Consider the following 19,606-nt stretch of genomic DNA (forward strand, 5'->3'; position numbering starts at 1 on the left):
CCGGGCACGCCAAAGGAGGGAAAAAGGGAAAGAAAGGCGTCACAGAAAATCTTAGAAAGGAACTAAGAAACAGAGAGAGGGCAAAGGGGAGAAAAAAAAAAAAAAACAGGGAAAGGCGAAGAGGCGTGTGTGCGCACGCGCGCCAGCTGGTGGGCGCGCTCTGCGCCCGCCCCGGCCGCCGCCCACCGGTTTCTCGCCAGCCCTGGCGCGCGCCTTCGCCGGCTGCATTGCGCCTGCGCGCAGGTGCCGGCGCCTAGGGGGAGGGGGAGCCCGGCGCGCTCGCGTCACGTTCGCGCCTCCGCCCCGCCGGGGCCGGCCGCCCCGCGCCTGCGCAGCAGCGTCGGCAGGCTCGGGTTGCAGGCTCCGGGGCGCCAGCTCCTGTCAGTCGGTGGGTCGGTCCTCCCGCCGGCCCTCCCCCTTCCCCGGTCTCCGGGGGAGGCGCGGTGGAGCCCGCCCCCGAGGTCCCCCGATGGGGGAGAAGCGGCGGCGGCGGCAGTGGAATAGCCGAGCCGGAGCGTGAGCGGCCCCGGGGCCCCGGTTCCCCGCGGAGGCCATGGGCGACCCAGCCCCCGCCCGCAGCCTGGACGACATCGACCTGTCCGCCCTGCGGGTGAGCCGCCGTCCCTCCCCACCCCCAGCCTCGCCCTGCTTCCCGTCCTCGCCGCCGCAGGGGGAGGGAGCGTGGCGGCCGCACGCCTCACGTGCTCGCCGGGCACCCCCTCCGCCGGCCCCGTCCCAAGCCGGGGCGACCCCGGCCTCTTTCCCGGGCCACCTGGCGCCGCTCTCCTGCTCCCCTTCGCCCTCCGTTCGCCGCAGATTCTGCGAGCCGAGTTCGGTCTCCACCCTGGGGTGCCCCGCCCCCACACTTCCCTGCCACCCTCACCTTTCCTCGGGCGCTCGAGAACCCCTTTCTCCTAGGTGTTTTGGCAGCGGGGAGGTGGGCAGGGGTCACTCGGGCTGAACGCTCCCCGCTGTCACCTGCAAGGGTCTGCGTGGCGACCCCTGCCCGGCACTCTGACTCGGATTTTTGACTTTGCGAGCGTCTCCGTCTCTCCTGGTCGCTCCCCTTTCCCCGGAGCCGCGGCTCTCCCCACTTGCAGCTCCTGCCTCGGTGCAGTGCTCCCTGGCTGGCTCTGCTCTCGGGTTTCTAGCACAGCAGCCGGGAGCCAGGCATTTCCGGTCTCAGGGTCCCCGAGTGTTGCATTCCCAACTCCGCAGCCCGGGATGGACAAGTGCACGGGGCCGGGCGGAGGAGGGGGGCCGGCCGCGGCTTCTCAGAAACTCCAGCACCGGGCTGGGCTCAGGGTGTTTATCCGTGTGGATGCACACAAAACACACGCGTGCGCGGCCTGTGTCATCAGTGGAGAGACTTGGAAAAGCTGGGGTGATGGGGGGAAGCCCTGGTGGAGCTCTCTAGGGAGGGAGCTCCATAGTTAGAAAAGGGCTCGGGGGTAAGGGTGGGTCGTGGCGAGAAGACCGCGCAGCGGAATTCTTGAAAATTCCATTTGTTGTCCCACGTGGGGAACTTCACGGGCTCTCAGCCGCTCCGCTGTGTTTTTCAGCACGGAGTTTGGGCTTGAGGGCGATTTCAGGGATTTCAAGGTGAACATTCCAGATTTTCCCCCAGGTGTTGGCTTGAACGCCGAGCCCTTCCAGCTGGCTTGACAGGCCGCGAAGGGATGGGATGGGGAGGGAGTTCCCAGGTGTGGCTTCGCAGCTTCTCGGGAGGCCCCTGCTCCACCTGCTTCCTTTCTGGCTTTTGAATTAGCCAGGGAACGTGGCCAGGAGCGGGAAAGGCGGTCAGCTACACAGGTGCCCCGGATATGACTGGAGGGGAGGGGAGAGGGGAATTGAAGAGAGCAGAGTCATGTTGTTAATTGGGTTTCAGGCGGTGACACAGTTTTTTTTTTTTTTTTTGCCATCCAGGTCATAATTTGTTTGGTGTCATGTTGAGCCTGGAAACCCGGGTTGCTACTGGAGAGAAAGTGATGGGGGGTTTTGGGGATGCGTGGCCTTTGTGTGTGTTGAGGGGTCCAGCCTTAGAACGGAGACTTCCAAGGGCGGCTTAGCCTCCGGGTGGAATACAAACTGGAAATGCAGGCTGTGCCTGACGGCCCGTGCTGCACTTTCCTCTGGGGTACACTCCACCAGCGCGTCCCCTCCTTGGTTGTTGATTAACTCCAGCTACAGGTTCCAGTGGCTGTGGTGCCGGAAATGCGACACAGAATGGGTGGGTCCAGACCCTGACCTTTGTTTTGAATCACGGGGGACTCTGCTGGGGCTACCCTCAGACTCCTCAGCTGTTCTGTAGAATCTCTCTCTCTCTGACCTTGGATGTGCCTTCTGGACTTGGCCACTTGAAGCCTCCTCCCCCACCGTTCTCTCTACCCCTCCAGAGAGAGCCAGCATTCTTGTTTTTGGTCCTTCTGACTGTCCTGCCTTCAGCTCCCACTCAGCCAGCCCGGTCCTCCAGGACTGGGCTCTCTGAGGGATGGAGCTGGCCAGCGCCTAGCGCCTGTGTCCTCCTTTCTGGTGACATTCCCTCAGTCAGTACCTGTCCCCTCCTCTGCCAGAGGGCCGCTATGGTCCCTGCCTCTCCTTCCTCCCTCTCCCCTCAGAGCAGCCAGCTTGGTCAGCCCCTTGGTGCCTGGCTGGCCACCTGGAGAATGAACAGCAGCCTGTGTGGCCCTGCAGCACAAGTCTAGTGTTGGGAGGTGGGTGGGAGCGGAGCATAGGACGCACAAGCTGGCTACGGGAGCCCAGGGGCCTGCCTCTGTCCTTGAGGGCTTGGTTTTCAGCTGGTGTGAGAGTCATGGTCTGGTATTAAGGAAGACTGAATTGCGGTTGTCCCTTGGCTTGCTATGTATGTGTGTGTGTGCACACACATGTGCGGGGTTGGGGGCGCAGTTGCGTAGGGAGCCATAGCCACCTGTGACGCCTGGGAGGTTCTCCTGTGGTGGTAGGGACAAGTGTGGGATTTGGAATTGCAAGATTGAGGCCAAGTCCTGGTCTCCTTACTTCCTGGGTTTCTCTTCACCCTGACAAAGGGCCCTGGTCTTCCAAGCTCCCTTTTCTCACGTGTGTAGTGTGGCTGGCAATAGTACTGAGCCCGTAGGGTGGATAGGTACATGAAGTCTTGCTGCTTTGCTCTGTGTGTCACTGTTATCAAATGGTATTCAGGGAAGTCTTCCCGTGTAACGGTATCCAAAAGGGCTCCCCTGCTTCTTTTTTCTATAAAATTTTAATGAGGTACTTAAAAATTTTCATGCAAAATTGGAATCAAAGGGTAAATTATGTGGGCACAAATCTTTTGAAATCCATGCACTGTTTTTCCAGGCTAAATTATTTTCTATGAAGTTTTTGAGGATCCCTCATATGCTTGGATTTGAACCTTTTTTTGGCACCAAAACAAAGTCTAAATTCCATTTCTCATGAACTTTTTGAACTGCTCTTATATATAGCATTTCCTTTGTCTATTTTATAATCATTTTAAGTGATCTTCATCACCTGTAGATGTATGTAATTATTTCTGACAACCTAGACTAAAATTTAAGTGCAGTAAAACCTGGGATTTTGACCAAATGGTTCATTTCTGTATGCCCAGGGCTGAGGACAGAGTTTTGTATAAGATAGGGGCTCAATTGTTTGTTGAGTGAGAATATGTTACACCAGTGAGAAACCTTAGCACAGTGCTTACTTAGAGAACATGTTCAGTAAACGCCAGGCTGTTCGGCTTCCTCTCATTTCTCTCTTCTGGGTACAGTAAAACAAAACAAAAATCCACCATTTCGGAGATGTCTTTGGAGTCACCTAGTTTGGTGGTAAGCCGAGTTCTAGCAGTGCCCTTGCTCAAGAGAGGAACATCCAATGGAAAAGTGGGCTCCTTTTATGAAACCCTCTCTGTCTCCAAGCTTGCTTGTATACCAGAAGAATCATCTGATTCAGAGCTCTTGGATTCTCCCAGGGCCTGAGTGGAAGAAGAGGCCGCAAGGAAGGGCCAGGTCCCAGGCTGACCTCCTGTCTTTTGCTGGGCTCCTACTGGTCGATCCCTTTCACCCACTGGCCGGGTTGTCTTTGTGTCTCACAGGTTGGACGTTTCAGAATGTGGTGTTCCCTGAGAGTGTGGGGCTGTGTGGCTGGGACTTCGCAGGGGCTCATTTGAAGGGGACTTGTTGCTAGGTGGGCGCTGCAGGCAGGGATGTTCTTTTCCCACTGGTTTTATGTTGTTGTGTCTGTTCCCTGGAGCCGTCTCTTCCTCTTCCTTTTCTCTTGGCGTGGCTGTGGAGCCAGCAGCACTTGGAAAGCTGGCAGTTCTGGGCATGTTATTTTGAGGCGGCTGAGCGACGTGGGTGGGTGGGTGTGGGTGCTGCTGCTGTGTTCTGATGTGCTTGCCATCCAGGTGCCCCCAGCAGGTGCCTTCCCACTGTCCGCCTGCAGCGGGGGTGGGAGGGCCCTGCGTGGTGACTTTTCTTCCCTGGAGAACGTGCAGGTCGGGGGTGAGGCATTTGGCTTCTTTGGCATCTTGGCAGAATGATGGAAGGAAGAATCTGGAGAAGTTTCTTGATGCCATATGGCTAGCTGGTCTGCAAACAAGGGAGAGACCGCTTCACCAGTCTTTGTGCCATAACTTAGGCCTGGTAACTGCAGCCTGTGGTGGGATGTGGAGGGGAGGCACTCTGGGAGACCAAGGTATTGAGAGTTGAAATCACAGACATTAAGAGGGTCATCTTGAAAGCCAACTGGCCTACCCTTCACTCTTACCCCCAGACCCCAGAGAACGCAGTGCTGTGTAGATTCCTGATTTCAAACCCAAGCTCACTCTTTCACCTTTGAACTATGCACGTAAGATAGATGACACATGAGCCGGGACAGGTAGAAGAACATCCTCATTTGTTTGGGGACAAGATGGTGGGAAATGTGCCACTCCTCGTGACACTGTTGCACTCTCTCTGCTCAGTCTGCGCATCAGAGGTGGGCATGGTTTTCGCATCCAGCAGGCCTGGGCATTGAGGCACCCCCTGGGAGCTGGGCTGCTGTATGCCTGCACATGCTTTCATCTCCAAACAAGTTGAGTCAGAGGAAGTTATCCATCACAACCTTTCCTGTGTTGTCACCAAGCACTCAGGCCACTGTTGTGGGAATTGGGTCTAGGGACCGTGAGAAGGATGCAGTAGTGGGATCCGTAGGACACCAAGCTGTTCGCCAGAACTCTGGGATCATCCATGCAAGGGGAAAAAAACAAAACAAAACAAAACAAAAACGCTTTGGCAAGCACGGGGCTATCCCTTTCATAAGTGGTTGCTGTGTTCCTTCAGAGCTTGGAATCCTTGAGGTTGGGATGTTTTTGTTCGGTCTGATTGCCGCAAGTTGCAATTGTCTTTGGAGAGTCATGTCGAACTTGGGTGCCCAGTTCCCAGCCCTATGCCCCTCCAGTAGCCTGGCAGTCAGGTGAGCAAGGTGACACTGACAGTGCTTTTTTTTTAACCTACCCTTTACAGGAAGATGCAGCACTGTTCTTTGGGGTAAGACTTGCCACAGCTTGTGTTGGTTCTCCTCCCAGTCGGCCTGTCCTTATCTTGAGCCTGGGGTTCTTCCTTCTGTAGAGAGCTGCTCTAGAGCGTGATTGGGAAGCTACTTCAGGCTGTTTTCAGTAAGGGTGAAGACTATTGGGAGAAGGAGAGAGGAGAGATGGAGTTGTAGTAACCCAATATCCGCTTCTGGGGATTTTGTCCTGTGACTGGGCAGCACGAGGATGGACCTGCTCGCTGTGGGGAAGAGTTCCTGTTCTGTTTGTGGCAAGATCTAGAACTGGGCAGAGAATGTAGTATAAACAAAACAGTTTTTAAAAAATATTTATTTTTATTACAAAGTCAGATATACAGAGAGGAATATCTTCCGTCCGATGATCCATTCCCCAAGTGACCGCAATGGCAGTGCTGCGCTGATCCGAAGCCAGGAGCCAGGAACTCCTCCAGGTCTCCCACATGGGTGAAGGGTCCCAAGGCTTTGGGCCGTCCTCAACTGTTTTCCCAGGTCACAAGCAGGGAGCTGGATGGAAAGTGGAGCTGCTGGGATTAGAACTGGCGCCCATATGGGATCCCTGTGCATTCAAGGTGAGGACTTTGACCACTAGGCCGTGGTGCTGGGTCCAGACATGGCTCTTGTACAGGTGAATAGTGGAGAGAGACCTTAAATAATCATGCCTATAATTGCAAGCTATAATAAGAATTTAAGAGAGGGGCCAGTGTGGCAAAGTTGCAGGCTAATTTTCAACGTGTAAGCGTGGGGATCCTGTTTGGGTGCCAGTTTGTGTCCCAGCTACTGCACTTCTAATCCTGCTCTCTGTGACCTGGGAAGGCAGCAGAGGATGGCCTGGGGCCTTGGAACCCACATCAGAAAGCGGGGGAGTTGGGGGTAGGCTTCTGGCTCCTGGCTTCCTATTGGCTCAGTTCTGGCCTTTGCTGCCACTTGAGGTGTGGGCCAGTGAATGGAGGACTTTCTCTTCTCTATCTGTAAAAGCCCGCCTTTCAAATAAATATAAATAAATCCTTTTTAAAGATTATTTTAAATTTTCTTTGAAAGGCAGATTTCAGAGGGAGGGATGACAGTCAGGAAGCTCTTCTATCACTGGTTCACAGTACTGGACCAGGCCAAAATCGGGGTCCAAGCCCATGGTGTCACCTGCTGCCTCCTAGGATGCATTAGCAGGAAGCTGGATGAAAAGCAGAGCTGCTTTGATAGGATCCAACCCTTCATCTTGGGTTGTGGGTGCTCCAGCGATGGCCCACTCCACTGTATCACAGCACCACCCCCCAGTTTTATTTTTTACAGAACAAAAATGGCTGGTTGGTTGGTTGGTTGAGATATGCGTCACATGCCAGAAGAAATAGGTAAAGGTGAACCAGCAGGGAGATGGCCAGAACTGAAGACCCTGGAATGGGATCTTAAGGTGGAATATTGGATCAGCAACCACAGGAGCTCTAAGCTGAACTTCTAAAAGGTTTCTTCTGAAAATTCCTGTGGGAGACAAAGCTCATATGACTCCTTTAGCCTTCAATTTTATTAAAAAAAAAAAAAAAGAGATTTATTTGTTTGAAGGGCAAAGTGACAGAGCACCATTTTCCATCCATGGTTTACTCCTCAAATGGTTGTAACAGGTCCGGGTCAGGCTGATGCCAGAAGTTCCACCCTGGTCCCTCCTGTGGGTATCAAGGGCCTGAGGACATGGGCCATCCTCTATTGCCTTCCCAGGTCTGTTAGCAGGGAGCTGGATCGGGGCGGAACATCCGGGACACGAACTGATGCTTCGGTGGCCAATCCCACTCTTCTGTTCCCCCATGGGGTGGAGGGTCTCTAAGTCCTGGACCCACATGTGGCTCTGAGTCTGTGGACCCACATGTGGCTTGGCAGGACATGGGTGAGTGCTTGTCATCTAGGGCTGGTCTGTAAGGGGAAGGGTGTACTGTTAGCTGTTGGCAGCCTGAGAGGTGCCCAGGGCATGGCAGGTGAGTGTGTATCCCATAAGTGAGGGCAGGTAGGCCCTTCCTTGGGCCTTGGTAGAAACTATAAACAGATGCAACTGTATTTGACATTGTGTATGAGTCAGGAATGATGAGAGGGGAGTGCAAGGATGCTGGATTGGGAAACCACAGGTCTTGGGCTTCCTGAAGGAGCCAAACTCCAGGAACAATGTCGGGGTCCGGAGAGGCATGTGGTGGCACAGGCTGTGTGAGGAGCCTGCTGCACAGAATGACATGAATGGAGGACAGGAAACTATTTGCTTAAGAGAAATGGTGCTGGTAGGTGAAAAGGGCGAGGTCGTTAGGGCCGCAGATTCATCAGGTCCCTCTCAGGGCCAGGGCTTTGCCAGGCAAAGCGGGGAGGTGCTCACCTCACCTTGGGCTCCTTAACACAGGCCGGGTGCTAGCTGATGTCCCAAGGCAGAATGGAAAGTCTCTCCCTTCTTTGGCTCCCAGGAACCATTTCAGGATGCAGACTGTGGAGGGCCTGGGCTTGCTCTCTGTCCAGCAGTTTTCTTGTGGGGCAGGTGGAAGCTTAGTAGGGTGGAGTGAGGAAAATTCCATCTCCTTCCAGAAGCTACTGAGACATCTGTGTGTTTTTCCCCCTCACAACGCCTGCCCGAAGCTGATGACCCTGCCCACTTGCTTTCCTAGTGTTGGACTGGGTATTGCTTTGCATTCAGTATGTTCTCCAGTCTTAGTTTTTCCACAGGGACTGGTATCTGTTTCCCGTGGCTCCTTCCCTGTACTGACTAAAGGAGGAGGGGGTCCCATGACCCCTCCCTGGGTAAGGGATGTGAATTTGTGTGTGTACTCTGTGATTCAATATCTCCTTCTGAGTTTGGAAACCACAGAGGGGCTTGTGTCTGCTGGACCCCCATGGGATACAGAGCAGCATGGGTCCCGACTTGGTAGGTCTCAGCCAGGGGCAGCCACAGTGTTGGAAAAGTTCTCTGTCCCCGTGGCTTGGGGGCACTCATGTTTCTGTAGGCTGTGTCTAGGACGGTACCTTGAAGAATTGCTTTCCTTACCAAGGTGTCATGGGTGCTTCTCTTGGGCTCTAGACAGGCATTGGCGAGAAAAGGGGGCAGGGACAGGGCGGAACCGGTTTATTCTGTGTAGGAAGAAACAGCTTCCAGGTCCCTGGCTGGCTGCTTTCTGGGTGAGAGGGGAGTCTGCCTTGTCAGCAGTGCACCTCTGCAGGTAGAAGGGGTGGGCCCCACGCCAGGCTGCCAGAAGAGGATGCTCTTGTTCTCTCATCACCGCCCACCTGCTTGCTCTTTCCAGGCACATTTGTGAGCACGCAGCTGCAGCAGGCAGTTCTTGGTGTTTCGTGCTGAGTGGGTCTAGGGGACAGGGGCCCAGGGTGCCCCAAAATCTAGGAAGCAGGAGGCAGAGAGAGGCACAGGCATGTAGTGTGGGCGGGAGGGGCTTAGGGTCTTCGTTGGTTCCTTGGAGGACAGAGGTGAAGCAGGAATGGCATCACTCCTGTTGCAGGGAAGTGACCAGGGGCTGGAAGTCACCCTGCTGTGGCCATGTCTTTGTGTGGAATGGGAGCTGCTGTCGCTATTTCTGGATCTCAGGAGAGCAGAACATGACAGGTGCCAGGCCCCAGCTATTAACTCAGGTTTGAAAAAGCTGGAGAAAATCCCTCTTACTAAATTTTGCCCCTCACCGTGGGAACTACTGCAGGCCAGAGCAGGGGACTGGGACCTGTCGCTCTCCCTCCTCTTTCTATCTTGAGAACAAAGATCGCTCCTGTAGAAGTCATTTGTATTTTAATGTGGATTCATCTCCAAATGGGGCTCTGGGGAAAGACTGGGCTTTGTGGTAAAGTCTTCTGTGATCTCTGGATCGCCCACAGGCACCCTTTGAGGAGACCCATCCTGGTTTCCTTTTCAAGATAAAGGAATGATGCCCAGGAAAGCTAGCTTGGAAGTGAAATTACTTGCCTGAGGTCAGACAACCTGGAAGAGGCAGAGCTGAGATGCAGTCAAGTCACTCATTCCGTAACCTGAGCTCCAGAGGCCCCTTGCTGCCAGAGTGGCCGGCGGGGTGTAAGGAGGGCGCTAGGGCAGTGTGTGGCTGCTCTGCTAAGCGGTGTGTAGCTGGTACTGTTTTCTGTGCACTCTAATTGCCATCTGTCCATGACCTGTGGTAGGCAGGTTTGGTGGGCTTGCTGAGAGCCCAGACACCAGCGGTAAGGTTGCTCAGTGATGATGTGGAGACTTTGGGGATGTGGCCTGTTTCCTGGATAAGGGATGCCCTGTGAAAGGGATGGGGACCACTCCCCCCCCCCCCCCCCCAGCACAGATAGGGAAAAAGGTGTTTGTGTCCCTGGGACATTCCCCTGCAGGGAAAGAGAGAGTAAGTGGCTTCAGACTGTGTTTTTGGAAGCAGCTGGTGGAGTTGCCAGGGCTGGCTATGCAAAGCTCTATGGGCCCAGAACCTATGGAGATTCCTGGCTGTTGGGCTATGGCAGGGTGAGATGGGTGGCGGAATGCTCCAATGACAGGAATGGAAGGACGAAGACTGCAAAGATTTCATCTGGAAGAGTTGAGCCGCTTCCAAAGAAGGCCTCTGCTTCTGACAGAGGAGAGGCAGACCGTCTCATTTCATGCCACGTTAGCTTTTTCACATTCCTGTTCTGATTGAATATCCACAGTGTCCAACTAAACATTTTCATTGTTTTTAAATGCATGTTTCTGGGGTGTTAAGCATCTCTGTGTCGTGGGGCAGCTGGTAGCCCGTACAACTCCAGAAATATCTTGGGCTTCTCTGTTTGGAAGTCCACACCTGTGCCATGCTAACTCCCTTCGCCCCAGCCCTTGGCAACCACCGTTCTGCCACTCATGCCTGTTTGCATGTACAGAGTGGAGCCAAGGCTTAATTCCCTGCTGGTATTTGCTGAGTCAGGTGAGGTGCACTGTGTGTCATCAGCCGGCCTTGAGCCCACCCTTTCCTCCTGCCCTGGCATGAGGCAATAGATGCCTCTCTCCAGAAAGGACTTAATGTTGAAATGACTGCTTGAGGTCACGCAGGATCCTGCAGCAGGGAGAGAAGCTGCCGCCCTCAACCCCTTCTGCCTTCATCCAACCATACCTGCTGTCTGACTTGGTTGCTGACCTCTCTCTTGGTCTCATCCTGGGTTCTGAGGGGTGGCTGCTGGAGGAAATTGGAAAGCAGGTCAGGTGGGGGATGCAGGTGCTGGAGTTCAACCGCGTTTTTTCATGGCTAGATGAGTAGATGCTGTGTGAAAAGGGACCTCAAGACCTGCAGGATTTTGAGCTGGGTCAGACTCTGCATCCCTCTGTGGGGTCCACACCCATGAACAGACCCAGAAGTGAGTTGAATCTCTTAGAACACGTATGGTCAATTTGACAGACCACTAGCACCTTTTATGCTTTTTCATTGACCGTCATGGGCAAGTGGAAGGAAGAGAGGAGGGCAAGAGAGCTAGCTGTCCTTGTGACCCAAGGAAGGAGACTTTTTTGTTTTGTTTAAAAGATTTATTTATTTATTTGAAAGGCAGAGTTAACGAGAGGGGGAGAGACAAGTCTTCCACAAGTTGGTTCACTCTCCAAATGGTCACAGCAGCCAGAACCAAGCCCATCCAAAACCAGAAGTTTCTTCCAGGTCTCCCACGTGGGTGCAGGGGCCCTAGTACTTGGAGCATCTTCCACTTCTTTCCCAAGAACATTATCAAGGAACTGGATCAGAAGTGGAGTGGCTGGGACTCAAACTTGTGCTCCTGTAGAATGCTGGCCCTGTAAGTAGAGGCGTAAGCTGCTGTGTCACAGTGCCGGCCCTATGATACCCATGTTAGAGGTCAAAATGCTGTCTACAGGGGGTTCCTGCTGGTAAGAGGAGGTGGTGTTGGAGTGTGCTCGGGACTGTGCCCATAGGTGGCCTGCATGGCCTGCCCAGCACTGGATCCTGAGGAGTGAGGGAAAGCTGTAGGGCTGATGGGGGCCCCTCCTCTGTCCTCTGCACACAGCCTGGAGGAGCACTCTGTGCTTATATACATATTGCATTCCAGGGGCGCATTTGGCCCCACAAGTCCCCTCACTTTGGTCCAGAGCCTGCTTTCCCCTTAGCTGGAGCTGGGAGGGACTTGGAGCCAGCTGTTGCTCCAGGACTGAACCTGATCAACCCAGCCATGGTGCTCAGAGGTTTTTTTTTTTTTTACTATATTTATGGAGAGCACCTTCCACTTGGTGAAGGTGGGAGCCAGGAACTCCATCTACATCTTCCACATAGATGGTAAGATTCCGGCCACTTGAGCCATCTCCATTGTCTCCCCAGGCCTGCACGAGCAGGAAGCTGCCATCAGGGGGCCAGAGCCCATTCTTTGGATGGAGGATACAGGCATCCTAACTGTTGTTAAACACCACCTCATCCCCGCTCTACCCCTTGGTGCCACAGGAGTGAAGCATGCTCATTGCCAGCTTTTCTAGGGTGTTATCCTATAGCCTAGTTCTGTGCATTGCCTAGACACTGTGGTCACCAGCATCACTCATCAAGTTAAAAAGTGATGTAAGAACTTGTCCCAGCAGATCACCCTTGCATCTCTCAGGCTGAGCCTCGGAGGATGCTGGCACCTACATCTGTTCCCACCCTGCAGGGCAATTGCTCTGGTGGCTCTGCCCCAAGTCCTGGCTCTGCCCTGGGTCCTGGGTGGAACTTTAGATCATGTGAGCATCACAGGTTCACTGAGAGTGCCTCTGCTTCTTTTCAGGCCACCTGCCCTGGCCTCAGGTAGGGTCTAGAGAGCCCACAACGAAAGGCTGGCAGACTCCAGGGGCTGTTGAGTGTGGGAGGCTGCCTTGGAGCACACGCATGGGGTTTCCAACTTGCTTCTCTCTGGGGTTTGGTTTTCTCACCCACAAAATGAACGGATTCAGTACTCTGGCTATTCATCAGGGGTTTGCATCCCCTGGGTAGCATTCTAAACCTGCACTTACTCAGGTGCTGCCTTCCGAGGTGCTCCCCCAAAGGGTCAACCAGGTTGCCCCTGCACACCCAGGAGCTTTCCTGTTCTAGGGGCCAGTACCACACATAATAGGCTCTACCTGTAGCACCAGGTAGCAGAGTGGCTGGAATTTGAACTGGCGCCTGTATGGGATGCCAACATAGCTGGTGGTGAATAGGCCTGCTGTGCCTTTCCTCCCCTACCAGTCTTTGAGTGCCTCCTGTGTGGAAGTGATTTAAACATAGGAACAGATCAGAAGTGTGATTTGCAGTGTTCCTACAGAAGGGAAGGTGCGCAAATGAGGTGCTGACTGCGTGGGATAAGCCGGGAAGGGAGGAATGGAGAGAAACAAGATGAGGTTGGAGGGGACAGGGTGAGCGTGTGCACTACAGAGAGATTTTTGGGGTGAGCATGGGACCCAGGCACCTGAAGAACACAAAGCCAAAATGGTCTGAAGGGTCCTTGGAGGTGTGCGTGGCAGAAATTATTTGCTAAATGTTGCCCAGAGTGGGGGTAGGAGAGAGACTGGCCAGATACAAGGATGACTTGGGAGGATGGGAACTTTGGATGGAGTTTTGAGGACTGGCAGGACCCTGCGAAGTTGGGCCTTCTCCATCCCCATTCCCACAGCAGACTTGGTTCTGCCGCCTTCCATGTGGTCTTTGGCCAGTGATCAATTTCGCTGTGCTTATTTTCATCCCTTATGAGAGCAAGAAAGCCCAGCTCACAGGGATAGTGAGAGGATTAAATAAACATGGTGGGGAGCACTTAGCCCGCTAAATGCTCATTAGATGGAGGTGGCTGACCCAGGTCTCTCAGCATCCCTGGGGGTTCTGTTAACTCTCCCAACTTCGTGTTTTAAGAAAGAGAAAACCACCCACACAACTGATTTCTCTTAATGGCTGTGGTGAGTCACGGAGCCCCAGGTGTGGGCCTGGAATTCTGTGAGCCTCGTTCCCCCTGGCTAGAGCCCTCTCTCAGCCTCACTGGAAGGAAGAGGAAGTTTGAAATCTTCCATCTGAACATGCAGCTCCCGCCTGTCCTGCCTCCTGAGTCAGGAATTCCCGGCAGTCACCCGGGCAGCTGGAGAGCTCTGGCCTCACCCCAAGGACACAGAGGGGCCAAGTCTGGGCCGCCCCACCCCGCCAACCCTCGGGATGCTGTGATGGGTGCGTGGGTTGGGGAAGGAGGAGACACCCCTCAGACTATGTGGAAAGAACTTGATGGAAAGGCACAGGTTGGGACAAGGAGGGAGGGCCTGGGGCTCCTCCTGCCGCCTGGCCTGGAGCTCGATCCTCTTGTCCAGCAACCCTGGCTGCCCTGGCAGCTCTGACTCTGTCCTCCTTTCTTAACAGGACCTCTGGTTATTCTGTGGTCTGTTTTTACTATAATTTGCATTCATTGTGTGCTGACTGTTCCCCCGCCATCAATTTGTGTCTCTTGGGATACCTCCTCCTTTCCTTCTTTCCATGCTATCACCTCTGCTGGTTCAGGAACAACTTGCTCCTTGATGAGGGATGAGGATCCTGTCTGGGTGGCAGGGAGAGCTCACCTGGGCTCGGTGGGGGCAGAGGGGTTTGTTCACTTTGGGGTTTGTTCACTTGGACAGGTTGGATGACCAGGGAACTTTCATTCATACCCTGAAGTCCAGTGTTGCTCTCTGCATTGTTAAACATGTGCTTCTTCCAGGTCCCCCATGTGGGTGCAGGGGTCCCAGGACTTGAGCCATCCTCTCGTGCTTTCCCATGACAGAAGCAGGGAGCTGGATGGGAAGTGGGGCAGCCAGGACTTGACTCAGCATCCATATGGGATGCTGATGCTGCAGATGGAGCATGAGCCTACTGTGTCACCATGCCAGTCCCATAGAAGTCTTTATACACCACCAGCTCTGTGTCCAACCCATTGTTGGGCCTGGGCAGGCCCCAACTCCAGCCCTGTAGCTACACTGCCTTTCTGTGTGTTATCTCAGACACCTGGTGGCTTTTCAGATTTGCTCACGTGTAGTGGCCTGGGCAGTGTTACAGGTGTTCCCAAAGCGAACCCGAGAGTTTGAGCTTCTTGGTTTGAGTGTTCTTGTGGGGTGTTCTGGGCCAAGTGAAGTGTGAAGATCACCTGTCCGCTTTCCCCACAGGAGCTCTCCCCTGTCTCCCTGTGCTTTGTCTTCAGTCTCTCGTGTTTGTTGTGTGTGATGATGGTCGCAGTAATGGCCTCCAGAAGATTGCTATGTGCCTGAAGGGAGTGACTGTGACTGTCCTGTTGGTTGCTCGTGTGAAATGTGCCCAGTATGTGGCAGGCACTCAGCATTTGTTGAATGAATGCATGAACTGATTCTTGGGGCTGGGCCCTGGAAGCACAGGAAGGGAGCCAGAGAAGGTTTCTTTATTTTAATTTTTTAAAGATTTATGTATTTTTATTGATAAGTCAGATATACAGAGAGGAGAGACAGAGGAAGATCTTCTGTCGGCTAGTTCACTCCCCAAGTGGCTGCAACTGCTCGAGTTGAGCCAGTCCAGAGCCAGGAGCCTCTTCCAGGTCTCCCATGTGGATGCAGGGTCCCAAGACCTTAGGCTGTCCTCCACTGCTTTCCCTGGCTACAAATGGGGAGCTGGCTGGAAAGTGGGGCCCTTGGGAGTTGAACTGGCACTCATATGGTATCCTGGCATGTGCAAGGGCATAACTCTAGCCACTAGGCTACTGTGCCGGGTCCCAGAGAGGGTTTCTGATGAGAGAGAGGCAGGCCCACTGAGACACTGTGTGAGCCTATTTGCTCCATCCTGCTGGCCAGGAAGTTTCTCCTCTCATCTTACCTACGTCCCTCTGGTTGTAATTTATTCTGGGTTGGCCCTTAGTGGAGCCCGAAAATATCTGATCTCCACCTTGTGAAGAGTAGGCCTGGCCAGAGTCTGTGATTCAGACTGCCTCCCCCAACACACACACACACACACACACGCACGCATACACACCCTGCCCATGGGCCCGCCTGGGCCTGCTCTGCGGCCCATTGACTCAGCTCAGCATCCTCCACCCTCCCTCCCTCTGCTAGCATTCTTACCCAGGTCTCTCGTCACCTCCGATGGGTCTCCTGGGGTCAGGAGTTGGCGTGGGGGCAGGTTTTCTCTGTGGCAAAGCTTCCCTGGCTCTTTCCTGGGGTCTGTGGACACCTGACTGCCCCGGTAGGAGGTTGGCAATGAGGCATAATGATTTGTTTGTGCTGCCCTTGAATACCAGTTGAAAGCAGCTTGCTATTATCCACGCCCTGATTACTGGTGCCGTCCTCCTCCGTTAGTCTGTGCCCTGGCAGCCTGAGCGGGCCTGACATCTCGCCCGCCTGCTGCCTTCCAGCTGTGCCCTCCACAGCCCTGCTTGGGATCTTGTCCCAGGACCTGCCCCTCCTTGATCCAAGGCCACCTATCCTCTTTTCCATCTTACCTGCCTGTTCTCCAGTGCTGCTTTTTTTTTCTCCTAAGCTACAGCTCTTATCCCTAAAGCTGGACACCCCAATAGTATTAGAAATCATCTTTGCCTCACTTTGTCCTTGCTTCGTTATAAGGATACTATGTAAATTTGGATCACTTTATATATTTCAGAATGTTTTTACCATCATAAGGTTTTTTTGGGGGGGGGTTGGGAAGATTTATTGTTTTTGTAAAGTTAAAAAGAGAGACAGAGATGTTTCAGTTGCTGCTTCACTTCCCAGATGGCTGTGATGGACAGGTCAAAGCCAGGGTCCATCTGAGTCCCCTGTGTGGATGTCAGGGGGGGCACGAGCACTATGTCCTCCTTTGCTGCCTTCCTAGGCATGTTAACCATGAGCTGGATTAGAAGCAGAGTGACCAGGATTCAAACTAATCATATGAGAGGCTGGTGGCGCGGGCAGTGGCTTAACCCAGGCTTAAGTTCTTTTGAGAGGGGACTGAATAGATAAGGAAATAAAAAGCTAAGAGATTGGTTTGCCTGAATTCCCTAAGATTCAGACCCAGGGCCCAGGCCCTCTTGCTGTGGTTATGGGACAGCACTGACCACACCTGCTCATCTCACCACACTCTGGCGTCCTCTTGGGGAGCTTAGAGGCCTGCCCTGGGCGACCCGCCGACCTGCGAGCATCCTGTGCACACTGCTCTGCTTCTCCCACTTCCCCACTAGGACGCTGAGCCCTGCTCTGCCTTGGGCAGCAGAGCCTTTGTCTCTTCTTCTTGTCCTGGAGCCTCTTGGGGTACTCAGGCCTTTATCAGCGTGGCTGTTAGGTTTTTGCCTGTATTGAAGGCTCTGTGTTTTAAGAAAATCCCTGCTCTGGGAATACCCATTTAACAAGCATGTTGATTACTGGGGGGGCTGATTCCACATGGCAGAAAGGCTGATGTTGTGTAGCTGCCCCATGTGAGCAGATGTTCCAGGGCGGCTTGGGAAGGATAAAGACTGCCCATGGCTGAGTTAGACCATCACGTGCAGGCCTGAGGAGTGTGTAGCATCGACTTTATTTTCTGTAGTGATTCAGCAGATAGGTGTCCAGTGTAGCCTGGGCCACCAAGAAAGGAGTCAGACAGTTAGAGGGTCAGCCACAAATGCTGAATTGATGCTGTGACAGGGATGCTACGGGTACTGTGAGTGAAGAACAAGCGCTGTTGGGGTTACTTGCTGGAGGTGGCCACGTCTAGGTTGAGATCCGGAGGCGTGGATCAGAGGCAACATGGTTAACTAGAGTGACTGCCATCTATAGAGACCCAGGGGTGGGAGGTGAGATGGCATGCAAATAGGGAGCAATCCAGTGTCTGCCTTGTGCCCATACCAGCTGTAAACCGAACAATACCAGCACGGGCACTGGCAGGGTGGGAAGGTGGGCACATCCAACCAGAGGAAGGATGTTTATGGCTTTAGAGGCCGTGATGTGGGGTCACTCTCAGGAGACCAAGCCGCCTGGTTCATCATCTTGTCAGAGCCTTGGGCTGTCATCTGTGCCTGTCCTGCAGCCCTACAGGTGGGAGGTGTGACCGGGAAGAGATGCGTGGGAACCCCTTGTAGCTTGTCATATGCTGGGCTGTTGTCAGCCAGCGGCAGCTGCTCCGAGGCCATGACTTTGATTGTGCTGACTGTGGACGGCAACAGGTCAGACTCGGACAGGCCATCACATCAGAGCCTTCCTTCCCTCAGGTGACAGCATGGGAAAGAACGCTGGGGGTGTAAGAGCAAGTCACCACCTCAACTGCCTCTAACCCTGCGAGGCTGGGACAGGGCCATGACTGCGTGACCTCCAGCGGGAGGTGGGGAACAGGCCAGGGGTTGGCTGCCCAGGCCCTTGGCTTTCTTGTTTCTCTTGGAAGGTCCTAGAGGCTGGCAAAACCTCAGAAGCAAGCTGTTTATCTTTCAGGTTTTTTCGTTTATTTTTACATTCCTGACTGTGATGGTATTTATTTTTTCCTTTTCCCTTTCCTCACTTCCCCAGCTCAGCATCACTGAGAGACCATCTGTCCCTTGCCTCGCCTGTGGCCATTTTAGAACCAGCACCAGGCTGCCTGAAATCTGGTGCCGTCTCCTCGCCGTCCTCGTGCACCGCCTGCCGTTGTCTACACTGCCCTGCTACCCCAGCCTCGTGTGTCCGCTACCACCTCCCGGGTTCAGTCTCCCAACCCAGGAACCCGGGGGCTAAGAATCAGTTTGTGGGAGGAGGTGGAGGGGAGAGCCACCAGTTCTGCTCTGACTGGTTCCTGATGAGAATGGCATTTGTGTCCGTGCATGTGTCATGTCTTAACTTGCTTCTGCCACTGCATGTACCTGCAAGTCTGTGTGTGTGAGTGTGCATTTCACACATCCTCCTGGCACAGACATCCAGGAGGAGGGAGCCGTCCACTGCCCCTCCTCCCCGTGGCTTCTCTCCCTCCCCGCCGTTCCCAGAGCCACCAGGATTGCCTTCTCAGCCTGTTGGAGCACAGCCAGCAGCTGTCACATAGGGGACAGGAACCTCAGAATGTGGATGGGACCAGAGTGCTGGGCCTTATGACCAGTGTGGGAGGCAGGGTGTGCACAGGGTCAGTTGTAGGAGAAGGAGTGACTCGCAGGCTTTGTGAAGCAATGCACTTGGTTCCTTGACTTGATGGGCAGTCACAGGAGCTGGAAGAACCCGCCTGCTCTCTTCCTTTCAGTTCCTGATTCCAGGTGCAGGTGCTCTCTGGCCCGCCCAGCTCCTGCATCTCCTGCCTTCCTCACCCTAGACATGGTTGGCTTCCTGCCCTGGCTGTGGGCTGGCTTTCACTCTGATCCTTTTTCATGCACCTCTTTCCCGTGGCAGGCTCTGGGATGGAAACTGGAGACTCACCTAGGTCTCAACCTGCTGCCCACGGCAGGCTCTGTACCTCCCCTTCCAGCCCCAGGGGCAGGGGCTGTGTCCGCCATCTGCTCCAGTAGGAGGAGGAGGAGGAGGAGGAGGACTTCAGGGGACTTCTGCCACTGCCCCACCTGTGGCCCACATACCCATTCCCCTGCCTCCGTGTCACTCACTGTCTTTCAGACACACCTCTGTGTGTGTGCACTTCACAAAGTTTGGGGGAAAAAGACTTCAGAGCTTATTTTGTTGCAGATGTTTGGACATCACTGCCTAGTTGCTTTGTAATACACATTTTCTGTGAAGTTACAAGTTTTTTTTGTTTGTTTGTTTCAAAGAGAGATTTCCATTTGGTTCACTTCCCAAAATGTCCTTAATATCCAGGGCTGGGCCAGGCAGAAGCTAGAATTCCAGAACTCAGTTGGAATCCCCCATGGGGGAGAATCCACCCACTGGAGCCTTCACTTGCCACCTCCCAGGGTGCACAGGAAGCAGAGCCGGGACTTGAATCCAGGCACCCCTACACGGCACGCAGTGATCGTCCACATGGCACCTTAACTGTTGAGCACAATGCTGGCCGCTCTGTGAACTTTCTGAGACCGCCGTGTTTGTTTTTTCTCACATGCATGCATCCTTTAGCCCCAGATTCGGAACTGAAGGGTGTCAGACTCTACCCTGCCTCCCAGAGCATTCGCCCTTCCTTCCAGACGCTGTTGGTCCTGGGGAGCCTGGTCTGTCCCCCCTTCCAGGGTCCCCTGCAACCCTTGGCTCTTCTCTCTGTCGTCCCAGCTTGGGTAA

The 19,606-nt window shown here is 54.0% G+C and overlaps 1 protein-coding gene across 6 annotated transcripts in view; it reads left to right on the forward strand.

The window, feature by feature from the left end:
- Nucleotides 1–313: 313 nt before the first annotated feature.
- The window catches only part of MINK1 (misshapen like kinase 1), a 51,978-nt gene continuing 32,685 nt past the window's right edge, over nt 314–19,606 (forward strand). For 4 of the 6 annotated variants that reach the window (XM_041001609.1, XM_041001612.1, XM_041001613.1 and 1 more), the window contains exon 1: nt 314–610. In XM_041001609.1, the coding sequence (XP_040857543.1) occupies nt 554–610 (57 nt within the window). In that variant the 5' untranslated portion in view covers nt 314–553. The remainder of the gene's footprint in view (nt 611–19,606) is intronic. The other 2 variants (XM_041001608.1, XM_041001610.1) reach the window with 1 other exon arrangement.

The sequence above is a fragment of the Ochotona curzoniae genome, unplaced genomic scaffold (assembly GCF_017591425.1).
Source record: "Ochotona curzoniae isolate NIBS_2020 unplaced genomic scaffold, NIBS_Ocur_1.0 scaffold_2453, whole genome shotgun sequence".
Classification (NCBI taxonomy): Eukaryota; Metazoa; Chordata; class Mammalia; order Lagomorpha; family Ochotonidae; genus Ochotona; species Ochotona curzoniae.